The 26,345-nt window shown below is 46.2% G+C and overlaps 1 protein-coding gene across 1 annotated transcript in view; it reads left to right on the top strand.

The window, feature by feature from the left end:
* The window catches only part of ACSBG2 (acyl-CoA synthetase bubblegum family member 2), a 57,546-nt gene that overhangs the window by 386 nt on the left and 30,815 nt on the right, over positions 1 to 26,345 (top strand). The window contains 7 exon segments of the mRNA XM_063916447.1: positions 279 to 408; positions 1,832 to 1,947; positions 3,152 to 3,405; positions 3,496 to 3,584; positions 8,011 to 8,131; positions 14,089 to 14,169; positions 26,043 to 26,192. Coding sequence (XP_063772517.1) covers positions 279 to 408; positions 1,832 to 1,947; positions 3,152 to 3,405; positions 3,496 to 3,584; positions 8,011 to 8,131; positions 14,089 to 14,169; positions 26,043 to 26,192 — 941 coding nt within the window.

Genomic DNA, 26,345 nt, shown 5'->3' with positions numbered 1-26,345 from the left:
GGCCTGCATGTGGCTGCTATTCACTAGCAAAAATGCAATTAATGTGCTTGTAAAACTGCTGCTTTCATAACAGTAATTGGGACTAGATTACATGTTTGTATGTTCCAGTATATGGGAACATGTGACAACTTGGTCCACCATCATACCCTTTCAATACAAATATTCTGATTCTTGATATGGTCATATGTCCATGGTTAGATTTCTTTGCTTTAATCAGTAAATCATCATGATTACCGTGTCTTTTTTTTTTTACATGTGTGTTTCTTGTCTTATTTTAGTGACCCTGCAGTGTGATTCAGACATGTCTACTATGGTAACGACTGCTGCCGCAGAAATAGCTGTAAACCCACAAGAAATGGCAGCGCAAGATGTTTGTTTGCATGATATACTGGTAACTTCCTCCCAAAGGTAGGGTCCTTCTCGGGTGTAGCTAGTTATTAGCTGCTGTTCTGAGTACATTTCTGTTTCTGTGGTGATATACTGATTGTGTTTTATCATTACTACATTTCAAAACTTGCCGCAAAAGCATTAATTTCTGAAGACCTGCGGCCTATAGTGGCTATCCGGTATTGGCTATTCACTTAATGTAGTTGTCTTTCAATATGTTTAGACTACTACAAAACACAGTAAAATTCTGTAGGGTGGCAATACATAGCTTTCATGACTAGCTGGAAATGCCAAATGTGTTACACACACTGGACTAACTGCTTAGAGATGGCTATAGATTATGAAATGATCGACTGGCTGGCTGTCTTATGTGGTTGGGGTTCTCCCCACACTGCGTCTTTTGTGACTTGCTTCCTACTTCTCAATTATTTGTCTAATGTGATTATAACTGCAATTCAGTTGGAAGTTGAAGGCATAACTAGTTGTTGAAATGAGCCCCCTTCTCATGCATGCACACCAGTTTAATCAATTACACATTCAGTTACACCTTAAACCTTGCTCGCCTCATCCCATGAATTACATTCTCTATACATACGGTATACACCTCCTTACCTTACACATTATAACATTGTACTCTTGCATGCTTCCTGTCTACAAGAACCACATGCTTCCTTTTGGGATGTAGTTGGGATCCCGGCAGTCAGAATCCAAACAGTCAAAATACCAATGCCAGAATGCTGGCAGTGCCGCCACAGCTATTCCCACTCCTGGATGTCCACAACACCCATGGAGTGGGAATAAGAACCTGTGGCGAACGAAGTGAGCCACAGAGCCTGCAGCATAGTGAGCCCGCAAGGGGCTTAGTTCCACTCGCCCCCTGCCGGCATTCTGACAGTCTGATTTGCGGCGTCGAGATCCCGTACCCAACCCCATCCTTTATGTAATCCTGACAGTGAACCTTATTCTCTTTTTAGGGAAGATGTATCAAATTCTGGCTAGTACTTTTTCCAATCTGCTTCTAACTTACATTTGACCGGCTGTGTTTGAAGCAGTTAAAATCTGTTTGTTTGTTTGTTACTTGATCTCTCTCCAAGCTTTGATACAGCTCCCTGTCTGAGCTGCTAAGTAGTTTGAAAGAGCCTTTCTTAAATTTGCTTTGTGCCCCCATCCTACCATTACTAGGCTAAATTGTTTTGGGTCTGGTCACTTTGTCCTGTGCGTGTTTTCCACAGTAGTCAATAAAAGTAGCGTTGCCCTACGGGCAGGAAATCAGCATGTTAGACTGGAAGGGGGGTTCACATTCATGTGGTCATCACACTTTGTTGCTTCATTTTCTATTTTTAATTGGCTTTGCTAAATAGTTTGGCACTACTTCAAATAATGTACAAGAGTAGTTTGGAAACTCTTGTAGTAATTATTATTATTATTATTTTTTTTAATCTAGCTTCAAGGAGGAGAGTGCCCAGGATCAGTCTAGTAACAGAGTGATGTCTAACGGCAACAATCTAAAGGCACTTGTGAATGGGGTTCAGTCTAAACCTGACACTGCTCTTTCTGGTGGTATGTATTGTACACGTTCTGTGGTCAATGATGCATTATGAAAGTTATTAAGACTTGTATAGCGCACACCTGTCACTCACCCCTGTATTGCGCACACTTTTGTATTTTTTTTATATTGGGTCCAGTCCAGTGATGCGGGAAGCTGCTTACAACCAATATTGACAGCATAAAAAAAAGTAACTTCTACCTTTGGACTCTCTGGACAATGTTCTCCTTCCACTCCTATTATCTGCTAGGCACCTTCCCTTCATCTGTGACCCTATTCACTAAATTTGTGGTGTGTGCAGTTGTTCTTTCCTTTAACAATTTAAATAGGTTATCTAGTGTTCTTAAAGAAACAAATTAAAACAAGCAATCATGGTCTGGAGGAAGGAGGCATTGGGTCCACTGTTTTATAGTTAGGGCTGTACTCAATATGTGATTGCAAGCATGCCTGTGATAGACCTGTCAATGCGAGATGGATTCTTGCAGTCTCCATTCTAAAGCACATCACTTGCCATAACAAAGTTGCCAGCTGCTTATTTGACCATGTGCTCTATACTTTAGTGCAGAGACTGGTGGGATTATATCTACTGGAAATATACTGGAAGTTTAAATTCGACTTCTCATAATGCAATTGTCTTTTCATAGAAGAAAAAGGTTTAGATTGCCTTCATTGTTTATACACGGTTGAGTCTCATTATTATGACCACCAGCTAACAGCCAGAGTTACCGCCATGTGCAGCACGGACAGCAGCTAGACTGGCAGAAATGTCATTTTTAGATGCACGTCTGGTAGCCCCCAGGTGAGCTGCTCACATCAATGGCGCATTGTGCGCCGCAGTTTCCACTTTGGTTATCCGCAATGGTGCCATGCTCGATGCACCTTCACCACCGCAGCAATTTAACAGTTAAACTGCGCTGTTTCAGAAATACTGCCACCCTTGGCCCAAAATCTGATCATTCTATTTGCAGCTGTGATAAATCACCCCTTTTACCCATGACGTCAACAAAAGATAGGCTATTGCACAACTTATATACCCACTGTGCCATCACACGACACGTACATCATGGGCTACTCTCTGCCAACGTCAAATGTTGGAGGTGGTCATAATTATGTGACTAGACAGTGTATACTTGCATGCATATTTTTAAACTGACACAGATGAAGAATTGTCAGAATCTTGATTAGTTTGGATTTCAATCTCGAAGTGGTATTTTCCAGATGTCTTTTCAAGCATCTCTGCATCCGATCTGAAGTTGATGACCACACAGAGAGACGGTGCTGTCCAACTGCGGATAGAAGAGTCAGGAATCGCCAGTGTACCACCAGTGACTATTCATGCGATGTTTGAAGAAACGGTCAAGAAATATGGGGATTATGCTGCACTAGCTTCCAAACATGGAGACCAGTGGAAGTCAATTACTTACAAGCAATACTATGAACAGTGCAGGATCGCAGCCAAGGGTTTCATTAAGGTATGCAGGAAATTATATATATTTTTATTTATTATTAGTATTATAGATTATACATTTATTTATTTTCTATATTAATTATTCTTTCTACAGTTGGGTTTGGAGCGGTACCATGGAGTTGGCATCCTGGGGTTTAACTCGATGGAGTGGTTCATTGCTGATATAGGAGCTATACTTGCTGGGTGAGTCTCAACATTCATTCCTTTTGAGTTTTTGCTTCTGGTAAATCAGAAGATTCTCTGTTTTTTACATGTGTTCTTGTATGGTTTACCTATAGCCCAAACAGTGGAGGCAGTCCCTTACTTTAACCAAATTTCGTGTATGTGTGTATAGAGATTATTGGTTAATCCAGGTAAAAGTACTTGCCATCCTGAGCACAGCAACAGTCAGTGGTAGCAGATGTTGTGTGTAAGTTATAGCCGCATGCTGCCATTCCGTCATATGAAATGTTTTCCATTATGTACACTGAAGCCACTGCGTTTGATCTCTGGCATTCTTACCTGCCAGATTACTATGTAGGGTCAGATCTGACCAAGGAAACTTTATAAAATGGTTGTAGATAAGGTTATCAGTCAGGAAGGTAATCAGTGATGTGCTTGTAAAAAGAATAAACTCCCTTAGGGTGATATCCAATTAGCCCCGGTAATTTACCGGGGCTAATTGTCCTGCCGGATCTATCTAGCCTCGATAAACCGGTAAATGCCGCGGCTTATCTGGGATTTTGTTTCACTAGTGTAGCAGAATCTCCGGAAACAGCCCTGTTTTCGTCCGTTCTTCAGACCTGACTTATCGGGGATAATTGGATATCCCCCATAGACTTTGTAAGAGTAGTTTGTGATCTTTTGCGTGTAGTGCTTACTCCCAAACTCCCCCCCATCCCAACACTATTATAGTCCTTAATATGCTATGGTAAGGGTATGCCTTCAGTTTGTAAGCTCTCACGAGCAGGGCTCTCTTCCCTCATGTGCTTATCATTTGTCTTACTTTAATAATCTTCAACTGTACCACATCCAGCAGTCTTCTGCCACCTGATACTTATTCCAGTGTCATCTGCTGATGTAACTGTGTATTTACCCTGTACTTGTCCTATACTGTCATCAACTGTAAGTTGCTGTTTTCCTGTTTGATTATTTATGTACTCTGTAATTGGGCGCTGCAGAACCCTTGTGGCGCCATATAAATAAAGGATAATAATAATAAAGGGAACAACTGTGAAACTGTGCAAACATTTTATTATAGAGAACTAAGAAAATGGTATTCAAATGATGTATCACGCTCAATCTCCTTTTCTAAAGTGATCCCCGTTATTGTGCATATCGTGCCCATAGTAATCCGATTTAGCTGCATAAAGGGCTGGGTACCCTCGCTACCCTAGGGGTAGCGAGTGGAAATGATTCTACCACGCCCTTAAGCAGAAACAGAATGTGTGTGGAAGGTGGTGAAAAGAATTGAATACCACCCTAATAGTCTCTAAAGAAAAATAAAGTGGGACAGTAGTGAGGATGGATGACCAATCCATATGAGAAGTTAAAGAACTAGCTGTCATATTAGAAGCAATGTAATTACCTCAAAGTATAATGGAAACCCAGGAAATCATTTTCTAGGTGAATGGAGTGTAATAAGGTGTAGCTTGAGCTTGCATTTAATGATATTCAATAGTGTGGTGGTTAGGTGATAACATGCAGATCTTGAATTTTTTCATTTAATAGCGTGATTATTGAATATCAAAGTTGACAGGTCTCTTCGTATATGCAAATGTGTATATGGCAATTTTATCCCAGCAACAATAGCATAGTGTAGAGTGAATATGATGGAATAAGTATTACTATTTATTATGTATAACTAAACTGGTGAATTTCTATCCTTTCTGCCACTGATCAGGTGTTAGGACGTTCTTGTGGTCATGCTCTCAAATGTCTTGGTAGCAAATTCTAATCCCAACATTATTACTCTATGCTGTCAAGGAGAGAGTAAAAGAATTTACGTGGGCTTTAAGGAATGTTTTATATCCCCCGAGTTGTCGTGGTGCCTTTATAGTTGAGAATTTTAATTAGAAAATTACTGTATTCAATGGTAATGGAGGAGACACGTGGAGGGAAGTTTTCCTATGTCACAGTAATCGAAACAAAAACAGATCTCCACTTTGTGTGAAGCAGGTCATAGAGGGAAATTAGATCTCCACAGCTGCCTTCCTTTTAGAGAAAAGCACAAGTTTAATTGTGGGATTACCTTGTATTGCTTCATGATGCGAGTGGTGGATCTAGGTTGTTTAGTTTGAAATTGCTAAATATGTGTACACAAAGGCAGACCTCCTCAGGCAACCTCTTTAAGTCTAGTTCTTCAGTCACAAGGATCATAATCTCTTGGTTAATGTCTACTCAAAGCCGTTTCAACTTTTGAATGCCATTGATTAACCAGTATTACTTGAACAACTTGGTATAAGGGGGGGAAGTTTGATGAGCAAGAGTATCCTATTATGTATGTGTTCTATGCCATCCTGCCAAATGGAACTTGCGCTTGCTACATTAACATGTCATCTGATTTCCAGACAGCCTCTAGGCTGTCTGGAAATCAAGAACCTCTTGCTCTATGGCAGTGTTTCCCAAACTGTCTTCAAGGCATACTAAAGCTAGGTACACACACATACTGGCCAGTATATTGGCTGATACAGCTCAAGCCTGTCTGAGTGTACCCTCAATATGTCTGAGTGACTTTGTTGCAGCACAGCCGCTGGCTGATGTATCTTCAGATATATCTGCGCATCTGGTTGTGTGTATAGGTGACCTATCTGGCTGCCAACTGCCTGTACATTTGCTGTGGGGTTTGGACATCACAGCAGGGCGGACAAATACAAATTCCCACCCAGCTTGGTGTCCTGACAGACATGGCGAGCAACCGATAGGTAAGTGTTGTACACTTGCCTAAACAGTCTGCTTGGTTGGCATGATGGAGGGTCCACCGACATGTTGGTCAGGTGTTTACCCAGCCTTAAAGTCCAAGTTTTGGTGATATTTATTTATTACCAGTTATTTATATAGCGCACACATATTCTGCAGCGCTTTACAGAGAATATTGGGCATTCACATCAGTCCCTGCCCCAGTGGAGCTTACAATCTATAATCCCTACCACATGTACATGCACACACATTCACGCTAGGGTTAATTTTGTTGGGATCCAATTAACCTACCAGTATATTTTTGCGTTCAATGCTTACAGAATACAGAGGGTTAAATCAAATTACTTGGGTATTAAATCACCTGTGCTCAAGTATGGCTATATGCCTTGAGTAACGTGGTTGGGAACCCCCACTATAGGGTGTTTTAGGTATTTTGTAATTATGTTTGTTCCAGAGCATCCACATAGGTCACAAGTCCCCTTGTCTCTGATACTCTATTGCACAGGTTCTCAAACTCGGTCCTCAGGACCCCACACAGTGCATGTTTTGCAGGTCTCCTCACAGGATCACAAGTGAAATAATTAACTCCACTTATGGACCTTTTAAAATGTGTCCGTGAGTAATTAATACACCTGTGCACCTGCTGGGTTACCTGCAAAACATGCACTGTGTGGGGTCCTGAGGACCGAGTTTGAGAACCACTGCTCTATTGTATCCATCTTAATCTCCTGCCTTGGAGAAGGTGGCAGAATAAAAAAAAGTGCAGTGTCTCACCTCTGATGCTACTTTTTCTGGCGTGGGACGGGACCATTTGTTGACTGGAAAGCTATATCTGACTATTGAGCAGAAATATGTCTTTAGTAAATGGCAGGAGTATTCAACATGCGGCCGTCCAGCTGCTGTGGAACTACACATGCCAGCATGCTGCTGGTCTACAGTTTTGTTTTTTTGTTAGTAGAGTAGCTTGTTGTGTGTTGAGGCCTGTGTGGAAAATTTAAGGCACAACTTTTGATAAAGTTGTGCATTTCGCTATAGTACCTGGCAAATATTAATGGTCTGCATGGATGACTATGGTGCTGCTCTGCGTCTTCTAGCAGCAGACTGCCTGTTTGCCATTTTGGTAGCAGGTACCAACATCAGCCGAGGCTTCATGCCAGACCGCATCTTACCTGGGCACCTGTTTAGCTGCCAGTTGCATCACCCTTTAGCAGCTGGTCCTGGCTGCGAACCTGCAGCGGGTGCTTAAATACTACAAAAAGTTAACCTATTAAGTGCTAGCTTTTCAACCCTAATTATACCCCATGGTTTAGAAATGTCTCTCAGATGGAGAAAAAGCGGTCACTGATGGATCGCTCGGCACACCTCTCCCCATGTGTTCGGGGCTTTAAACTGTTTAACTACTAGCCTTTCAGGTCAGGTCAGGGAACACCTCTCTTGTAGAGGTTATGTGAGAGTCTCCTCCAAAAGGAATTTTGTGTCCATCTGGGCTGTGTACTTTATCATAAATACTGACCAAAGTGCACAACAGTCACTACCTAGCTGTCGTATTAGGTTGCTGTATCTGAGTGCAGGCTGGAATTGTGACAAACTGTATTTCATAATAAGCCTACCATTGCCTTAATGTACACAGATCAGAGTAAGATAGCTGGTGCATGCCTGGAATGTTTGTCTATAGATCCACCCATCCTAATAGAATTTATCTCCTTGTCAGAGGGTTTGCTGTGGGCATCTATACAACAAACTCGGCAGAGGCATGTCATTATGTGGCAGAGAACTGTGAGGCCAACATATTGGTGGTGGAAAACCATAAACAGCTACAAAAAATCCTTCAAGTAAGTTATTACAAGAGACCTAGATAATGTTTCACGCAACAGGCTGTAGTTTTTTCATGTAGCCAACATTCTTATTACTTATATTACTTTACATCTAGATAACTTGGAAAGCGGCACTATATGGTAAGAGTACATCTACTGACAGAGTAGTGTCGTGTGTGTTTTTTTTTTTTAAGCCGCTATAGGAATAGAAATCTAATTCTAGTGATTATAAAACTAACTAACATTACAAGCTGACTAATCTGAACCATTAGTAGTTTGGGAGCTATAACAGGATTTCTTTCACTCTTCTCCACCAATGTCTGAAGCACAGAACTTTTGTTTTGAAAGTTGTTAATGTTTCTCTATCGTCCTAAGTGGATGCTGGGGTTCCTGAAAGGACCATGGGGAATAGCGGCTCCGCAGGAGACAGGGCACAAAAGTAAAGCTTTTACAGGTCAGGTGGTGTGTACTGGCTCCTCCCCCTATGACCCTCCTCCAGACTCCAGTTAGATTTTTGTGCCCGGCCGAGAAGGGTGCAATTCTAGGTGGCTCTCATAAAGAGCTGCTTAGAGAGTTTAGCTTAGGTTTTTTATTTTACAGTGATTCCTGCTGGCAACAGGATCACTGCAACGAGGGACAGAGGGGAGAAGAAGTGAACTCACCTGCGTGCAGGATGGATTGGCTTCTTGGCTACTGGACATGAAGCTCCAGAGGGACGATCACAGGTACAGCCTGGATGGTCACCGGAGCCACGCCGCCGGCCCCCTCACAGATGCTGAAGCAAGAAGAGGTCCAGAATCGGCGGCTGAAGACTCCTGCAGTCTTCTTAAGGTAGCGCACAGCACTGCAGCTGTGCGCCATTTTCCTCTCAGCACACTTCACACGGCAGTCACTGAGGGTGCAGGGCGCTGGGAGGGGGGCGCCCTGGGAGGCAAATGAAAACCTTTAAAAAGGCTAAAAATACCTCACATATAGCCCCAGAGGCTATATGGAGATATTTACCCCTGCCTAAATGTACTAAATAGCGGGAGACGAGCCCGCCGAAAAAGGGGCGGGGCCTATCTCCTCAGCACACGGCGCCATTTTCTGTCACAGCTCCGCTGGTCAGGAAGGCTCCCAGGTCTCTCCCCTGCACTGCACTACAGAAACAGGGTATAACAGAGAGGGGGGGCAAAATAAATGGCAATATATATTAATATAAAAGCAGCTATAAGGGAGCACTTAATCATAAGGCTATCCCTGTCATATATAGCGCTTTTTGGTGTGTGCTGGCAGACTCTCCCTCTGTCTCCCCAAAGGGCTAGTGGGTCCTGTCTTCGTATAGAGCATTCCCTGTGTGTCTGCTGTGTGTCGGTACGTGTGTGTCGACATGTATGAGGACTTTATTGGTGTGGAGGCGGAGCAATTGCCAAATATGAGGATGTCACCTCCTAGGGGGTCGACACCAGAATGGATGCCTTTATTTGTGGAATTACGGGATAGCGTCAACTCGCTTAAGCAGTCGTTTGCCGACATGAGGCGGCCGGACACTCAATTAGTGCCTGTCCAGGCGCCTCAAACACCGTCAGGGGCTGTAAAACGCCCCTTGCCTCAGTCGGTCGACACAGACCCAGACACAGGCACTGATTCCGGTGGTGAAGGTGACGAATCAACCGTATTTTCCAGTAGGGCCACACGTTATATGATTTTGGCAATAAAGGAGATGTTACATTTAGCTGATACTACAGGTACCACTAAACAGGGTATTATGTGGGGTGTGAAAAAACTACCAGTAGTTTTTACCGAATCAGAAGAATTAAATGACGTGTGTGATGAAGCGTGGGGTGCCCCGATAAAAAACTGCTAATTTCAAAGAAGTTATTGGCTTTATACCCTTTCCCGCCAGAGGTTAGGGAGCGCTGGGAAACACCTCCTAGGGTGGACAAAGCGCTAACACGCTTATCAAAACAAGTGGCGTTACCCTCTCCTGAGACGGCCGCACTTAAAGATCCATCAGATAGGAGGAGGGAAAATATCCAAAAAGGTATATACACACATGCAGGTGTTATACTACGACCAGCTATTGCGACTGCCTGGATGTGCAGTGCTGGGGTAGTTTGGTCAGAGTCCCTGATCGAAAATATTGATACCCTGGACAGGGACAATATTTTACTGTCGTTAGAACAAATAAAGGATGCATTTCTTTATATGCGTGATGCACAGGGAGATATCTGCACACTGGCATCACGGGTAAGTGCTATGTCCATTTCGGCCAGAAGAGCTTTATGGACACGACAGTGGACAGGCGATGCGTAGAGGAGTTATTTGGGGTCGGTCTATCGGATTTGGTGGCCACGGCTACGGCCGGGAAATCCACCTTTCTACCTCAAGTCACTCCCCAACAGAAAAAGGCACCGACCTTTCAACCGCAGCCCTTTCGTTCCTTTAAAAATAAGAGAGCAAAGGGCTATTCATATCTGCCACGAGGCAGAGGACGAGGGAAGAGACAGCAACAGGCAGCTCCTTCCCAGGAACAGAAGCCCTCCCCGGCTTCTACAAAAGCCTCAGCATGACGCTGGGGTTTCGCAAGCGGACTCGGGGGCGGTAGGCGGTCGTCTCAAGAATTACAGCGCGCAGTGGGCTCACTCGCAGGTAAATCCCTGGATCCTGCAGATAATATCTCAGGGGTACAGGTTGAAATTAGAGACAGAGCCACCTCGCCGTTTCCTGAAGTCTGCTTTACCAACGTCCCCCTCAGAAAGGGAGACGGTTTTGGAAGCCATTCACAAGCTGTATTCTCAGCAGGTGATAGTCAAGGTACCTCTTCTACAACAAGGGAAGGGGTATTATTCCACTCTTTTTGTGGTACCGAAGCCGGATGGCTCGGTAAGGCCTATTCTAAATCTGAAGTCCTTGAACCTGTACATAAAGAAGTTCAAGATGGAGTCACTCAGAGCAGTGATAGCGAACCTGGAAGAAGGGGACTTTATGGTATCCTTGGACATCAAGGATGCGTATCTCCACGTTCCAATTACCCCTCACACCAGGGGTACCTCAGGTTCGTTGTACAAAACTGTCACTATCAGTTTCAGACGCTGCCGTTTGGTTTGTCCACGGCACCTCGGGTCTTTACAAAGGTAATGGCCGAGATAATATTTCTTCTTCGAAGAAAAGGCGTATTAATTATCCCATACTTGGACGATCTCCTAATAAGGGCAAGGTCCAGAGAACAGCTAGAGATGGGTTTAGCACTATCTCAAGAGGTGCTAAAGCAGCACGGATGGATTCTGAATATTCCAAAATCCCAATTAATGCCGACAACTCGTCTGCTGTTCCTGGGGATGATTCTGGACACAGTTCAGAAAAAGGTTTTTCTTCCCGAAGAAAAAGCCAAGGAGTTATCTGACCTGGTCAGGAACCTCCTAAAACCAGGAAAGGTGTCTGTACATCAATGCACAAGAGTCCTGGGAAAAAAAATGGTAGCTTCTTACGAAGCAATCCCTTTCGGCAGATTCCATGCAAAGGGATCTGTTGGACAAATGGTCAGGGTCGCATCTTCAGATGCACCTGCGGATAACCCTGTCGCCGAGGACAAGGGTATCCCTTCTGTGGTGGTTGCAGGAGGCTCATCTATTGGAGGGCCGCAGATTCGGCATGCAGGATTGGATCCTGGTGACCACGGATGCCAGCCTGAGAGGCTGGGGAGCAGTCACACAGGGAAGAAATTTCCAGGGAGTGTGGTCGAGCCTGAAAAAGTCTCTTCACATAAGCATTCTGGAACTAAGAGCAATCTACAATGCTCTAAGCCAGGCGGAACCTCTGCTTCAAGGAAGACCGGTGTTGATCCAGTCGGACAACATCACGGCAGTCGCCCATGTAAACAGACAGGGCGGCACAAGAAGCAGGAGGGCAATGGCAGAAGCTGCCAGGATCCTTCGCTGGGCGGAGAATCACGTGATAGCACTGTCAGCAGTATTCATCCCGGGCGTGGACAACTGGGAAGCAGACTTCCTCAGCAGACACGACCTTCACCCGGGAGAGTGGGGACTTCATCCAGAAGTTTTCCACATGCTATTAAACCGTTGGGTAAAACCAATGGTGGACATGATGGCGTCTCGCCTCAACAAAACACTGGACAGATATTGCGCCAGGTCAAGAGATCCGCAGGCAATAGCTGTGGACGCGCTGGTAACACCTTGGGTGTACCAGTCGGTATATGTGTTTCCTCCTCTGCCTCTCATACCAAAGGTATTGAGGATTATACGGCAAAGAGGAGTAAGACTAGTGGCTCCGGATTGGCCAAGAAGGACTTGGTACCCGGAACTTCAAGAGATGGTCACGGACGATCCGTGGCCTCTACTTCTGAGAAGGGACCTGCTTCAGCAGGGTCCTTGTCTTTTTCAAGACTTACCGCGGCTGCGTTTGACGGCATGGCGTTTGAATGCCAGATCCTAAAAGGAAAAGGCATTCCGGAAGAAGTCATTCCTACCTTGATAAAGGCAAGGAAGGAAGTCACCGCGAAGCATTATCGCCGTATTTGGCGAAAATATGTTGCGTGGTGCGAGCAGCGGAGTGCTCCGATGGAGGAATTTCAACTGGGTCGTTTTCCTACATTTCCTGCAATCAGGATTGTCTATGGGTCTCAAATTGGGATCTATTAAGGTTCAAATTTCGGCCATATCAATATTCTTCCAAAAAGAATTGGCCTCAGTCCCTGAGGTCCAGATTTTTATCAAAGGAGTACTGCATATACAGCCTCCTGTGGTGCCTAAGGTGGCACCGTGGGATCTAAATGTAGTTTTAGATTTCCTCAAATCCAATTGGTTTGAACCACTAAAGAATGTGGATTTGAAATATCTCACATGGAAAGTGACTATGTTACTGGCCCTGGCTTCGGCCGGGAGAGTATCTGAACTGGCGGCTTTGTTTTATAAAAGCCCTTATTTAATTTTCCATTCGACATAGGGCAGAGCGGCGGACGCGTCCGCATTTTCTCCCTAAGGTGGTATCAGCGTTTCACCTGAACCAGCCTATTGTAGTGCCTGCGGCTACAGACGACTTGAAGGACTCCAAGTTGTTGGACGTTGTCAGAGCCTTAAAAATATACATTTAAAGGACGGCTGGAGTCAGAAAATCTGACTCGCTGTTTATACTGTATGCACCCAACAAGTTGGGTGCACCTGCTTCTAAGCAGTCGATTGCTCGTTGGATTTGTAACAAAATTCAACTTGTACATTCTGTGGCAGGCCTGCCACAGCCTAAATCTGTTAAGGCCCATTCCGCAAGGAAGGTGGGCTCATCTTGGGCGCCTGCCCGAGGGGTCTCGGCATTACAACTCTGCCGAGCAGCTACGTGGTCAGGGGAGAACACGTTTGTAAATTTTTACAAATTTGATACCCTGGCAAAGGAGGACCTGGAGTTCTCTCATTCGGTGCTGCAGAGTCATCCGCACTCTCCCGCCCGTTTGGGAGCTTTGGTATAATCCCCATGGTCCTTTCAGGAACCCCAGCATCCACTTAGGACGATAGAGAAAATAAGAATTTACTTACCGATAATTCTATTTCTCGGAGTCCGTAGTGGATGCTGGGCGCCCATCCCAAGTGCGGATTATCTGCAATACTTGTACATAGTTATTGTTAACTAATTCGGGTTATTGTTTAGGAAGCCATCTTTCAGAGGCTCCTCTGTTATCATACTGTTAACTGGGTTTAGATCACAAGTTGTACGGTGTGATTGGTGTGGCTGGTATGAGTCTTACCCGGGATTCAAAATCCTCCCTTATTGTGTACGCTCGTCCGGGCACAGTACCTAACTGGAGTCTGGAGGAGGGTCATAGGGGGAGGAGCCAGTACACACCACCTGACCTGTAAAAGCTTTACTTTTGTGCCCTGTCTCCTGCGGAGCCGCTATTCCCCATGGTCCTTTCAGGAACCCCAGCATCCACTACGGACTCCGAGAAATAGAATTATCGGTAAGTAAATTCTTATTTTTTTCAGGTTCAGAACCAGCTGCCTCATTTGAAAGCAATTATACAGTACAAAGATGAATTGAAAGAGAAGCAACCCAACCTATACACGGTTTGTATCAGATACGTTAAAATGGTTTTACAGAAAATGTCAGTGACTGTCAACGCGTGTTTCAGAGGAATCCTTATATAGTAGCAAATATGCTTGTCCCTCTTGTGCTATAGTATGGTTCCACAAAGCTAAGGTGAAAGTGTAAAGAACAAGTGCTTTTCAACAACACTTCCCTAAATTTACCTCTCCACTCTTTTAATTACAAGATGATAAAAATATAAAGAACATTTTTACCATCGCAAACCATTTTACATGCTGGTCATTTTAAATATTGGTGCTAATAAGTACAAGTAGTGTAGTGCTATGTTACCTTTGATATTGTGGGTAGATTGAAGTTGTAATTAGATTTAAGTATGTTGGTTTAGTCCTTTTGTCACCTTGGTACTAATTCAGTTGCTTCTCTTGAGTTGGGATCATTGCTCAATCTGATAACACATGCTTTGTCAAACGCAATGGTTTGCTCTGGCCTGACTAGTTTGCTAAAGCCGGGCATGCATAATGCAATGTGGATCGGGCTGGTAATTGCATAGTGTATGGTTGCGATTATCACGTGGTCATGCGTAAAAAAAAAAAAAAAAAAAACCGCCAGTAACTGGTTAGCCGCACTTGGCAGTGTATGCACTGTCACAGCCAACTGCCTGACGTTTCCCCTGTTCTTTCACAGGGGAGGAACAGGGAAATGTTTCCTTCCTAGGAGAGGAACCCAGATACAGTATCATGTGATCATACACTGATATCTGTGTATGGCCACGATATCTGATGGTGTCAAGCAATCCGTTAAAATCTTTCAGAATTTTTATCTGACCATGTATACCCAGCAATACACTTAAATGGGAATATTATTGAATGGTGACTGGTAATGATCATGCTGCATTTCAAGGTCTTCATTTTTATTTAGGGTATCCAACCCATTTGGGTCTCGGCACCAATAAAGGCTTATTGACTAAAATGGTTTCATTTCTCTGACGTCCTAAGTGGATGCTGGGGACTCCGTCAGGACCATGGGGGGGTTAGCGGCTCCGCAGGAGACAGGGCACAAAACTAAAGCTTTAGGATCAGGTGGTGTGTACTGGCTCCTCCCCCTATGACCCTCCTCCAAGCCTCAGTTAGGTTTTTGTGCCCGTCCGAGCAGGGTGCAATCTAGGTGGCTCTCTTAAGGAGCTGCTTAGAAAAAGTTTTTAGGTTTCTTATTTTCAGTGAGTCCTGCTGGCAACAGGCTCACTGCATCGAGGGACTTAGGGGAGAGAAGTTCAACTCACCTGCGTGCAGGATGGATTGGCTTCTTAGGCTACTGGACACCATTAGCTCCAGAGGGAGTCGGAACACAGGTCTCACCCTGGGGTTCGTCCCGGAGCCGCGCCGCCGACCCCCCTTGCAGATGCTGAAGATTGAAGGTCCAGAAACCGGCGGCAGAAGGCTTTTCAGTCTTCATGAAGGTAGCGCACAGCACTGCAGCTGTGCGCCATTGTTGTCACACACTTCACACCAACGGTCACGGAGGGTGCAGGGCGTTGCTCGGGGCGCCCTGGGCAGCAATGTATAATACCTTTTCTCTATCGTCCTAGTGGATGCTGGGGTTCCTGAAAGGACCAAGGGGAATAGCGGCTCCGCAGGAGACAGGGCACAAAAGTAAAGCTTTCCGATCAGGTGGTGTGCACTGGCTCCTCCCCCTATGACCCTCCTCCAAGCCAGTTAGATTTTTGTGCCCGGCCGAGAAGGGTGCAATCTAGGTGGCTCTCCTAAAGAGCTGCTTAGAAAAGTTTAGCTTAGGTTTTTTATTTTACAGTGAGTCCTGCTGGCAACAGGATCACTGCAACGAGGGACTTAGGGGAGAAGAAGTGAACTCACCTGCGTGCAGGATGGATTGGCTTCTTGGCTACTGGACATCAGCTCCAGAGGGACGATCACAGGTACAGCCTGGATGGTCACCGGAGCCTTGCCGCCGGCCCCCTTGCAGATGCTGAAGTAAGAAGAGGTCCAGAATCGGCGGCAGAAGACTCCTCAGTCTTCTAAAGGTAGCGCACTGCAGCTGTGCGCCATTTTCCTCTCAGCACACTTCACACGGCAGTCACTGAGGGTGCAGGGCGCTGGGAGGGGGGCGCCCTGGGAGGCAAATGAATACCTATTTTGGCTAAAAATACCTCACATATAGCCTCCGGAGGCTATATGGAGATATTTAACCCCTGCCAGAATCCGTTAAGAGCGGGAGATGAGGCCGCCGAAAAAGGGGCGGGGCCTATCTCCTCGGCACACAGCGCCATTTTCCCTCACAGAAAGGCTGGAGGGAAGGCTCCCAGGCTCTCCCCTGCACTGCACTACAGAAACAGGGTTAAAACAGAGAGGGGGGGCACTAATTTGGCGTTAGAAATATATAAAAAAGATGCTATAAGGGAAAACACTTATATAAGGTTGTCCCTATATAATTATAGCGTTTTTGGTGTGTGCTGGTAAACTCTCCCTCTGTCTCTCCAAAGGGCTAGTGGGTCCTGTCCTCTATCAGAGCATTCCCTGTGTGTGGGCTGTGTGTCTGTACGTGTGTGTCGACATGTATGAGGACGATGTTGGTGAGGAGGCGGAGCAATTGCCTGTAATGGTGATGTCACTCTCTAGGGAGTCGACACCGGAATGGATGGCTTATTTAGGGAATTACGTGATAATGTCAACACGCTGCAAGGTCGGTTGACGACATGAGACGGCCGACAAACAATTAGTACCGGTCCAGACGTCTCAAAAACACCGTCAGGGGTTTTAAAACGCCCGTTTACTTTAGTCGGTCGACACAGACACAGACAGGGACACTGAATCCAGTGTCGACGGTGAATAAACAAACGTATTCCTTATTAGGGCCACACGTTAAAGGCAATGAAGGAGGTGTTACATATTTCTGATACTACAAGTACCACAAAAGAGGGTATTATGTGGGATGTGAAAAAACTACCGTAGTTTTTCCTGAATCAGATAAATTAAATAAAGTGTGTGATGATGCGTGGGTTCCCCCCGATAGAAAATTATGGGCGGTATACCCTTTCCCGCCAGAAGTTAGGGCGCGTTGGGAAACACCCCTTAGGGTGGATAAGGCGCTCACACGCTTATCAAAACAAGTGGCGGTACCGTCTATAGATAGGGCCGTCCTCAAGGACCAGCTGACAGGAGGCTGGAAAATATCATAAAAAGTATATACACACATACTGGTGTTATACTGCGACCAGCGATCGCCTCAGCCTGGATGTGCAGAGCTGGGGTGGCTTGGTCGGATTCCCTGACTAAAAATATTGATACCCTTGACAGGGACAGTATTTTATTGACTATAGAGCATTTAAAGGATGCATTTCTATATATGCGAGATGCACAGAGGGATATTTGCACTCTGGCATCAAGAGTAAATGCGATGTCCATATCTGCCAGAAGATGTTATGGACACGACAGTGGTCAGGTGATGCAGATTCCAAACGGCACAAAGGTGTATTGCCGTATAAAGGAAGAGGAGTTATTTGGGGTCGGTCCATCGGACCTGGTGGCCACGGCAACTGCTGGAAAATCCGCCGTTTTTACCCTAAGTCACATCTCTGCAGAAAAAGACACCGTCTTTTCAGCCTCAGTCCTTTCGTCCCTATAAGATCATATCTGCCCAGGGATAGAGGAAAGGGAAGAAGACTGCAGCAGGCAGCCCATTCCCAGGAACAGAAGCGTTCCACCGCTTCTGACAAGTTCTCAGCATGGCGCTGAGACCGTACAGGACCCCTGGATCCTACAAGTAGTATCCCAGGGGTACAGATTGGAATGTCGAGACGTTTCCCCTTCGCAGGCTCCTGAAGTCTGCTTTACCAAGGTCTCCCTCCGACAAGGAGGCAGTATGGGAAAAAATTCACAAGCTGTATTCCCAGCAGGTGATAATTAAATTACCCCTCCTACTACAAGAAAAGGGGTATTATTCCACACTATATTGTGGTACTGAAGCCAGAAGGCTAGGTGAGACTTATTCTAAAAAAAAAAAAAAAAAAAAAATTTTTTTTGAACACTTACAAAGGTTCAAATCAAGATGGAGTCACTCAGAGCAGTGATAACGAACCAGGAAGAAGGGGACTATATAGTGTCCCGGGACATCAGGGATGCTTACCTCTATGTCCCAAATTTGCCCTTCTCACTAAGGGTACCTCAGGTTCGTGGTGCAGAACTGTCACTATCAGTTTCAGACGCTGCCGTTTGGATTGTCCACGGCACCCCGGGTCTTTACCAAGGTAATGGCCGAAATGATGATTCTTCTTCGAAGAAAAGGCGTCTTAATTATCCCTTACTTGGACGATCTCCTGATAAGGGCATAGTCCAGGGAACAGTTGGAGGTCGGAGTAGCACTATCTCGGATACTGCTACAACAGCACGGGTGGATTCTAAATATTCCAAAATCGCAGCTGATCCCGACGACACGTCTGCTGTGCCTAGGGATGATTCTGGACACAGTCCAGAAAAAGGTGTTTCTCCCGGAAGAGAAAGCCAGGGAGTTATCCGAGCTAGTCAGGAACCTCCTAAAAACAGTGCATCATTGCAAAAGGGTCCTGGTAAAAATGGTGGCTTCCTACGAAGCAATTCCATTCGGCAGATTTCACGCAAGAACTTTTCAGTGGGATCTGCTGGACAAATGGTCCGGATCGCATCTTCAGATGCATCAGCGGATAACCCTATATCCAAGGACAAGGGTGTCTCTCCTGTGGTGGTTATAGAGTGCTCATCTTCTAGAGGGCCGCAGATTCGGCATTCAGGATTGGATGCTGGTGACCACGGAGCCCAGCCCGAGAGGCTGGGGAGCAGTCACACAAGGAAAAAATTTCCAGGGAGTGTGATCAAGTCTGGAGACTTTTCTCCACATAAATATACTGGAGCTAAGGGTAAATTTATAATGCTCTAAGCTTAGCAAGACCTCTGCTTCAAGGTCAGCCGGTATTGATCCAGTGGGAAAAACATCACGGCAGTCGCCCACGTAAACAGACAGGGCGACACAAGAAGCAGGAGGGCAATGGCAAAAACTGCAAGGACTTTTCGCTGGGCGGAAAATCATGTGATAGCACTGTCAGCAGTGTTTCATCCCGGGAATGGAAACTGGGAAGCAGACTTCCTCAGCAGGCACGACCTCCACCCGGGAGAGTGGAAACTTCATCGGGAAGTTTTTTCCACATGATTGTAAACCGTTGGGAAATACCAAAGGTGGACATGATGGCGTCCCGTCTGAACAAAAAACGGGACAGGTATTGCGCCAGGTCAAGAGACCCTCAGGCAATAGCTGTGGACGTTCTGGTAACACCGTGGGTGTACCAGTCGGTGTATGTGTTCCCTCCTCTGCTTCTCATACCTAAGGTGCTGAGAATTATAAGACGTAGAGGAGTAAGAACTATACTCATGGCTCCGGATTGGCCAAGAAGGACTTGGTACCCGGAACTTCAAGAGATGCTTACAGAGGTCTTATGGCCTCTGCCGCTAAGAAGGGACTTGCTTCAGCAAGTACCATGTCTGTTCCAAGACTTACCGCAGCTGCGTTTGTCGGCATGGCGGTGGAAAGCCAGATCCTAAGGGAAAAAGGCATTCCGGAAGAGGTCATTCCTACCCTGGTCAAAGCCAGAAAGGAGGTGACCGCACAACATTATCACCACATGTGGCGAAAATATGTTGCGTGGTGTGAGGCCAGGAAGGCCCCACAAAGAAATTTCAACTCGGTCGTTTCCTGCATTTCCTGCAAACAGGAGTGTCTATGGGCCTCAAATTGGGGTCCATTAAGGTTCAAATTTCGGCCCTGTCGATTTTCTTCCAGAAAGAATTGGCTTCAGTTCCTGAAGTCCAGAAGTTTGTCAAGGGAGTATTGCATATACAACCCCCTTTTGTGCCTCCAGTGGCACTGTGGGATCTCAACGTAGTTCTGGGATTCCTCAAATCACATTGGTTTAAAACCAGTCAAATCTGTGGATTTGAAGCATCTCACATGAAAAGTGACCATGCTCTTGGCCCTGGCCTGGACCAGGCGAGTGTCAAATTGGTGGTTTTTTTCTCAAAAAAGCCCATATCTGTTTGTCCATTCGGACAGGGCAGAGCTGCGGACTCGTCCCCAGTTCTCTCCCTAAGGTGGTGTCAGTGTTTCACCTGAACCAGCTTATTGTGGTGCCTTGCACCTACTAGGGACTTGGAGGACTCCAAGTTGCTAGATGTTGTCAGGGCCCTGAAAATATGTTCCAGGACGGCTGGAGTCAGGAAAACTGACTTGCTGTTATCCTGTATGCACCCAACAAACTGGGTGCTCTTGCTTCTAAGCAGACTATTGCTAGTTGGATGTGTAATACAATTCAGCTTGCACATTCTGTGGCAGGCCTGCCACAGCCAAAATATGTAAATGCCCATTCCACAAGGAAGGTGGGCTCATCTTGGGCGGCTGCCCGAGGGGTCTCGGCTTTACAACTTTGCCGAGCAGCTACTTGGTCAGGGGCAAACACGTTTGCTAAATTCTACAAATTTGATACCCTGGCTAAGGAGGACCTGGAGTTCTCTCATTCGGTGCTGCAGAGTCATCCGCACTCTCCCGCCCGTTTGGGAGCTTTGGTATAATCCCCATGGTCCTTTCAGGAACCCCAGCATCCACTAGGACGATAGAGAAAATAAGAATTTACTTACCGATAATTCTATTTCTCGGAGTCCGTAGTGGATGCTGGGCGCCCATCCCAAGTGCGGATTATCTGCAATACTTGTACATAGTTACAAAAATCGGGTTATTATTGTTGTGAGCCATCTTTTCAGAGGCTCCGCTGTTATCATACTGTTAACTGGGTTTAGATCACAAGTTGTACGGTGTGATTGGTGTGGCTGGTATGAGTCTTACCCGGGATTCAAAATTCCTCCCTTATTGTGTACGCTCGTCCGGGCACAGTACCTAACTGGCTTGGAGGAGGGTCATAGGGGGAGGAGCCAGTGCACACCACCTGATCGGAAAGCTTTACTTTTGTGCCCTGTCTCCTGCGGAGCCGCTATTCCCCTTGGTCCTTTCAGGAACCCCAGCATCCACTACGGACTCCGAGAAATAGAATTATCGGTAAGTAAATTCTTATTATTCTGGCTAAAAAATACATCGCATATAGCCCCTGGAGGCTATATGGATGTATTTAACCCCTGCCAGGTCTCAGAAAAACGGGAGAAGAAGCCCGCCGAAAAGGGGGCGGGGCCTATTCTCCTCAGCACACAGCGCCATTTTCCCTCACAGAAAGGCTGGTGGGAAGGCTCCCAGGCTCTCCCCTGCACTGCACTACAGAAACAGGGTTAGAACAGAGAGGGGGGGCACTTATTTGGCGATATGTGTATATATATATGTATATTAAAATGCTATAAGGGAAAAACACTTATATAAAGGTTGTCCCTGTATAATATAGCGTTTTTGGTGTGTGCTGGCAAACTCTCCCTCTGTCTCCCCAAAGGGCTAGTGGGGTCCTGTCCTCTATCAGAGCATTCCCTGTGTGTGTGCTGTGTGTCGGTACTTGTGTGTCGACATGTATGAGGACGATGTTGGTGAGGAGGCGGAGCAATTGCCGGTAATGGTGATGTCACTCTCTAGGGAGTCGACACCGGAATGGATGGCTTATTTAAGGAATTACGTGATAATGTCAACACGCTGCAAGGTCGGTTGACGACATGAGACGGCCGGCAAACCAATTAGTACCTGTCCAGGCGTCTAAAACACAGTCAGGGGCGTTAAAACGTCCTTTTACCTCAGTCGGTCGACACAGACACGGACACTGACTCCAGTGTCGACGGTGAAGAAACAAACGTATTTTCCTTTAGGGCCACACGTTACTTGTTAAGGGCAATGAAGGAGATGTTACATATTTCTGATACTACAAGTACCACAAAAAAGGGTATTATGTGGAGTGTGAAAAAACTACATGTGGTTTTTCCTGAATCAGATAAATTAAATGAAGTGTGTGATGATGCGTGGGTTTCCCCCGATAGAAAATTATTGGCGGTATACCCTTTCCCGCCAGAAGTTATGGCGCGTTGGGAAACACACCTTAGGGTGGATAAGGCGCTCACACGCTTATAAAAACAAGTGGCGTTACCGTCTCCAGATACGGACGCCCTCAAGGAGCCAACTGATAGGAGGTTGGAAAATATCCTAAAAAGTATATACACACATACTGGTGTTATACTGCGACCAGCGATCGCCTCAGCCTGGATGGGCAGCGCTGGGGTGGCTTGGTCGGATTCCCTGACTGGAAATATTGATACCCTTGACAGGGACAGTATTTTATTGACTATAGAGCATTTAAAAGATTCATTTCTATATATGCGAAACTCTGGCATCAAGAGTAAGTGCGATGTCCATATCTGCCAGACGATGTTTATGGACACGACAGTGGTCAGGTGATGCAGATTCCAAACGGCACATGGAATAGGTCCGGTGGGGGGTCGTCTCAAGAGTTTCAGCACGCAGTGGGCTCACTCGCAAGTGGACCCCTGGATCCTACAAGTAGTATCCCAGGGGTACAGATTGGAAATTCGAGACGTCTCCCCCTCGCAGGTTCCTGAAGTTTGCTTTACCAACGTCTACCTCCGACAGGGAGGCAGTATTGGAAACAATTCACAAGCTGTATTCCCAGCAGGTGATAATCAAAGTACCCCTCCTACAACAAGTAAAGGGGTATTATTCCACACTATATTGTGGTACTGAAGCCAGACGGCTCGGTGAGACCTATTCTAAATGGAGTCACTCAGAGCAGTGATAGCGAACCAGGAAGAAGGGGACTATATGGTGTCCCTGGACATCAATGATGCTTACCTCCATGTCCAAATTTGCCCTTCTCACAAAGGGTACCTCAGGTTCGTGGTACAAAACTGTCACTATCCGTTTCAGACGCTGCCGTTTGGATTGTCCACGGCACCCCGGGTCTCTACCAAGGTAATGGCCGAAATGATGATTCTTCTTCAAAGAAAAGGCGTCTTAATTATCCCTTACTTGGACGATCTCCTGATAAGGGCAAGGTCCAGAGAACAGTTGGAGGTCTGAGTAGCACTATCTCAAGTAGTTCTACGACAGCACGGGTGGATTCTAAATATTCCAAAATCGCAGCGGTCTCCGACGACACGTCTGCTGTCCCTAGGGATGATTCTGGACACAGTCCAGAAAAAGGTGTTTCTCCCGGAGGAGAAAGCCAGGGAGTTATCCGAGCTAGTCAGGAACCTCCAAAAACCAGGAAAAGTGTCAGTGCATCATTGCACAAGGGTCCTGGGAAAAATGGTGGCTTCTTACGAAGCGATTCCATTCGGCAGATTTCACGCAAGAACTTTTCAGTGGGATCTGCTGGACAAATGGTCCGGATCGCATCTTCAGATGCATCAGCGGATAACCCTGTCTTCAAGGACAAGGGTGTCTCTTCTGTGGTGGCTGCAGAGTGCTCATCTACTAAAGTGCCACGGTTATGCATTCAGGACTGGGTCCTGGTGACCACGGATTCCAGCTTGAAAGGCTGGGGAGCAGTCACACAGGGAAAAAATTTCCAGGGAGTGTGATCAAGTCTGGGGACTTCTCTCCGCATAAATATACTGGAGCTAAGAGCAATTTACAATGCTCTAAGCTTAGCAAGACCTCTGCTTCAAGGTCAGCCGGTATTGATCCAGTGGGACAACATCACGGCAGTCGCCCACGTAAACAGACAGGGCGGCACAAGAAGCAGGAGGACAATGGCAGAAACTGCAGGGATTCTTCGCTGGGCGGAAAATCATGTGATAGCACTGTCAGCAGTTTTCATTCCGGGAGTGGACAACTGGGAAGCAGACTTCCTCAGCACGACCTCCACCCGGGAGAGTGGGGACTTCATCGAGAAGTTGTTTCCACATGATTGTGCACCGTTGGGAAAGACCAAAGGTGGACATGATGGCGTCCCGCCTGAACAAAAAACTGGACAGGTATTGCGCCAGGTCAAGAGACCCTCAGGAAATAGCTGTGGACGTTCTGGTAACACCAGGGGTGTACCAGTCGGTGTATGTGTTCCCTCCTCTGCTTCTCATACCAAAGGTACTGAGAATTATAAGACGTAGAGGAGTAAGAACTATACTCGTGGCTCCGGATGGGCCAAGAAGGACTTGGTACCCGGAACTTCATGAGATGCTCACAGAGGACTCAGGGCCTCTGCCGATAAGAAGGGACTTGCTTCAGCAAGTACCGTGTCTGTTCCAAGACTTACCGCGGGTGCGTTTGACGGCATGGCGGTTGAACGCCGGATCCTAAGGAAAAGAAAAAAAAAAGGCATTCCGGAAGAGGTCCTTCCTACCCTGGTCAAAGCCAGGAAGGAGGTGACCGCACAACATTATCACCACATGTGGCGAAAATATGTTGCGTGGTGTGAGGCCAGGAAGGCCCCACGAAGAAATTTCAACTCGGTCGATTCCTGCATTTCCTGCAAACAGGAGTGTCTATGGGCCTCAAATTGGGGTCCATTAAGGTTCAAATTTCGGCCCTGTCGATTTTCTTCCAGAAAGAATTGGCTTCAGTTCCTGAAGTCCAGAAATTTGACAAGGGAGTACTGCATATACAACCCCCTTTTTGTGCCTCCAGTGGCACTGTGGGATCTCAACGTAGTCCTGGGATTCCTCAAATCACGTTGGTTTAAACCGCTCAAATCTGTGGATTTGAAATATCTCACATGGAAAGTGACCATGATGTTGGCCCTGGCCTCGGCCAGGCGAGTGTCAGAATTGGCGGCTTTGTCTCACAAAAGCCCATATCTGATTGTCCATTCGGACAGGGCAGAGCTGCGGACTCGTCCCCAGTTTCTCCCTAAGGTGGTGTCAGTGTTTCATCTGAACCAGCTTATTGTGGTACCTGCGGCTACTAGAGACTTGGAGGACTCCAAGTTGCTAGATGTTGTCAGGGCCCTGAAAATATAGATTTCCAGGACGGCTGGAGTCAGGAAAACTGACTTGCTGTTATCCTGTATGCACCCAAAAAAAACTGGGTGCTCTTGCTTTTAAGCAGACGATTGCTAGTTGAATGTGTAGTACAATTCAGCTTGCACATTCTGTGGCAGGACTGCCACAGCCAAAATATATAAATGCCCATTCCACAAGGAAGGTGGGCTCATCTTGGGCGACTGCCCGAGGGGTCTCGGCTTTACAACTTTGCCGAGTTGCTACTTGGTCAGGGGCACACCCTGGCTGAGGAGGACCTGGAGTTCTCTCACTCGGTGCTGCAGAGTCATCCGCACTCTCCCGCCCGTTTGGGAGCTTTGGTATAATCCCCATGGTCCTGACGGAGTCCCCAGCATCCACTTAGGACGTCAGAGAAAATAAGATTTTACTTACCGATAAATCTATTTCTCGTAGTCCGTAGTGGATGCTGGGCGCCCATCCCAAGTGCGGATTGTCTGCAATACTTGTACATAGTTATTGTTAAAAAAAATAAAAAATAAAAATCGGGTTGTTATTGTTGTGAGCCGTCTGTTCAGAGGCTCCTACGTTTGTCATACTGTTAACTGGGTTTAGATCACAAGTTATACGGTGTGATTGGTGTGGCTGGTATGAGTCTTACCCGGGATTCAATATCCTACCTTATTGTGTACGCTCGTCCGGGCACAGTATCCTAACTGAGGCTTGGAGGAGGGTCATAGGGGGAGGAGCCAGTACACACCACCTGATCCTAAAGCTTTAGTTTTGTGCCCTGTCTCCTGCGGAGCCGCTAACCCCCCCATGGTCCTGACGGAGTCCCCAGCATCCACTACGGACTACGAGAAATAGATTTATCGGTAAGTAAAATCTTATTTTTTCCATGTATTAAGTCGCAGAGGCACTTACAGCAGGTGTTTTGTTAATTTCCAATATGAAAACTATTCTCGACTCCTATATCTCTGCAGTGGGCAGAATTCATGCAGCTTGGAAAGGATGTCCCAGATGCTCAGCTGGACCAGATTATTTCTTCTCAGGAACCCAACCAGTGCTGCACACTGATCTATACATCTGGGACCACAGGGCAGCCTAAAGGAGTAATGCTGAGCCATGATAATGTGAGTAAAACGTACAGCCTTTAACCTTGTTAATGTGGGGCTGTCGCACATACAGAAGGCATCTGTTTTGTGGACTGAACTAATATTTATGATGTAGCCTATCAATTCACTATGGGGAGGTTCCTAGGTGATGTAACTGCTTCCTAGCAATGC

Source organism: Pseudophryne corroboree, chromosome 1, assembly GCF_028390025.1.
Source record: "Pseudophryne corroboree isolate aPseCor3 chromosome 1, aPseCor3.hap2, whole genome shotgun sequence".
In the NCBI taxonomy this organism is placed as follows: Eukaryota; Metazoa; Chordata; class Amphibia; order Anura; family Myobatrachidae; genus Pseudophryne; species Pseudophryne corroboree.
Note: the sequence above shows the minus strand (reverse complement) of the source record. Positions and strands in the feature narration are given on the sequence as shown.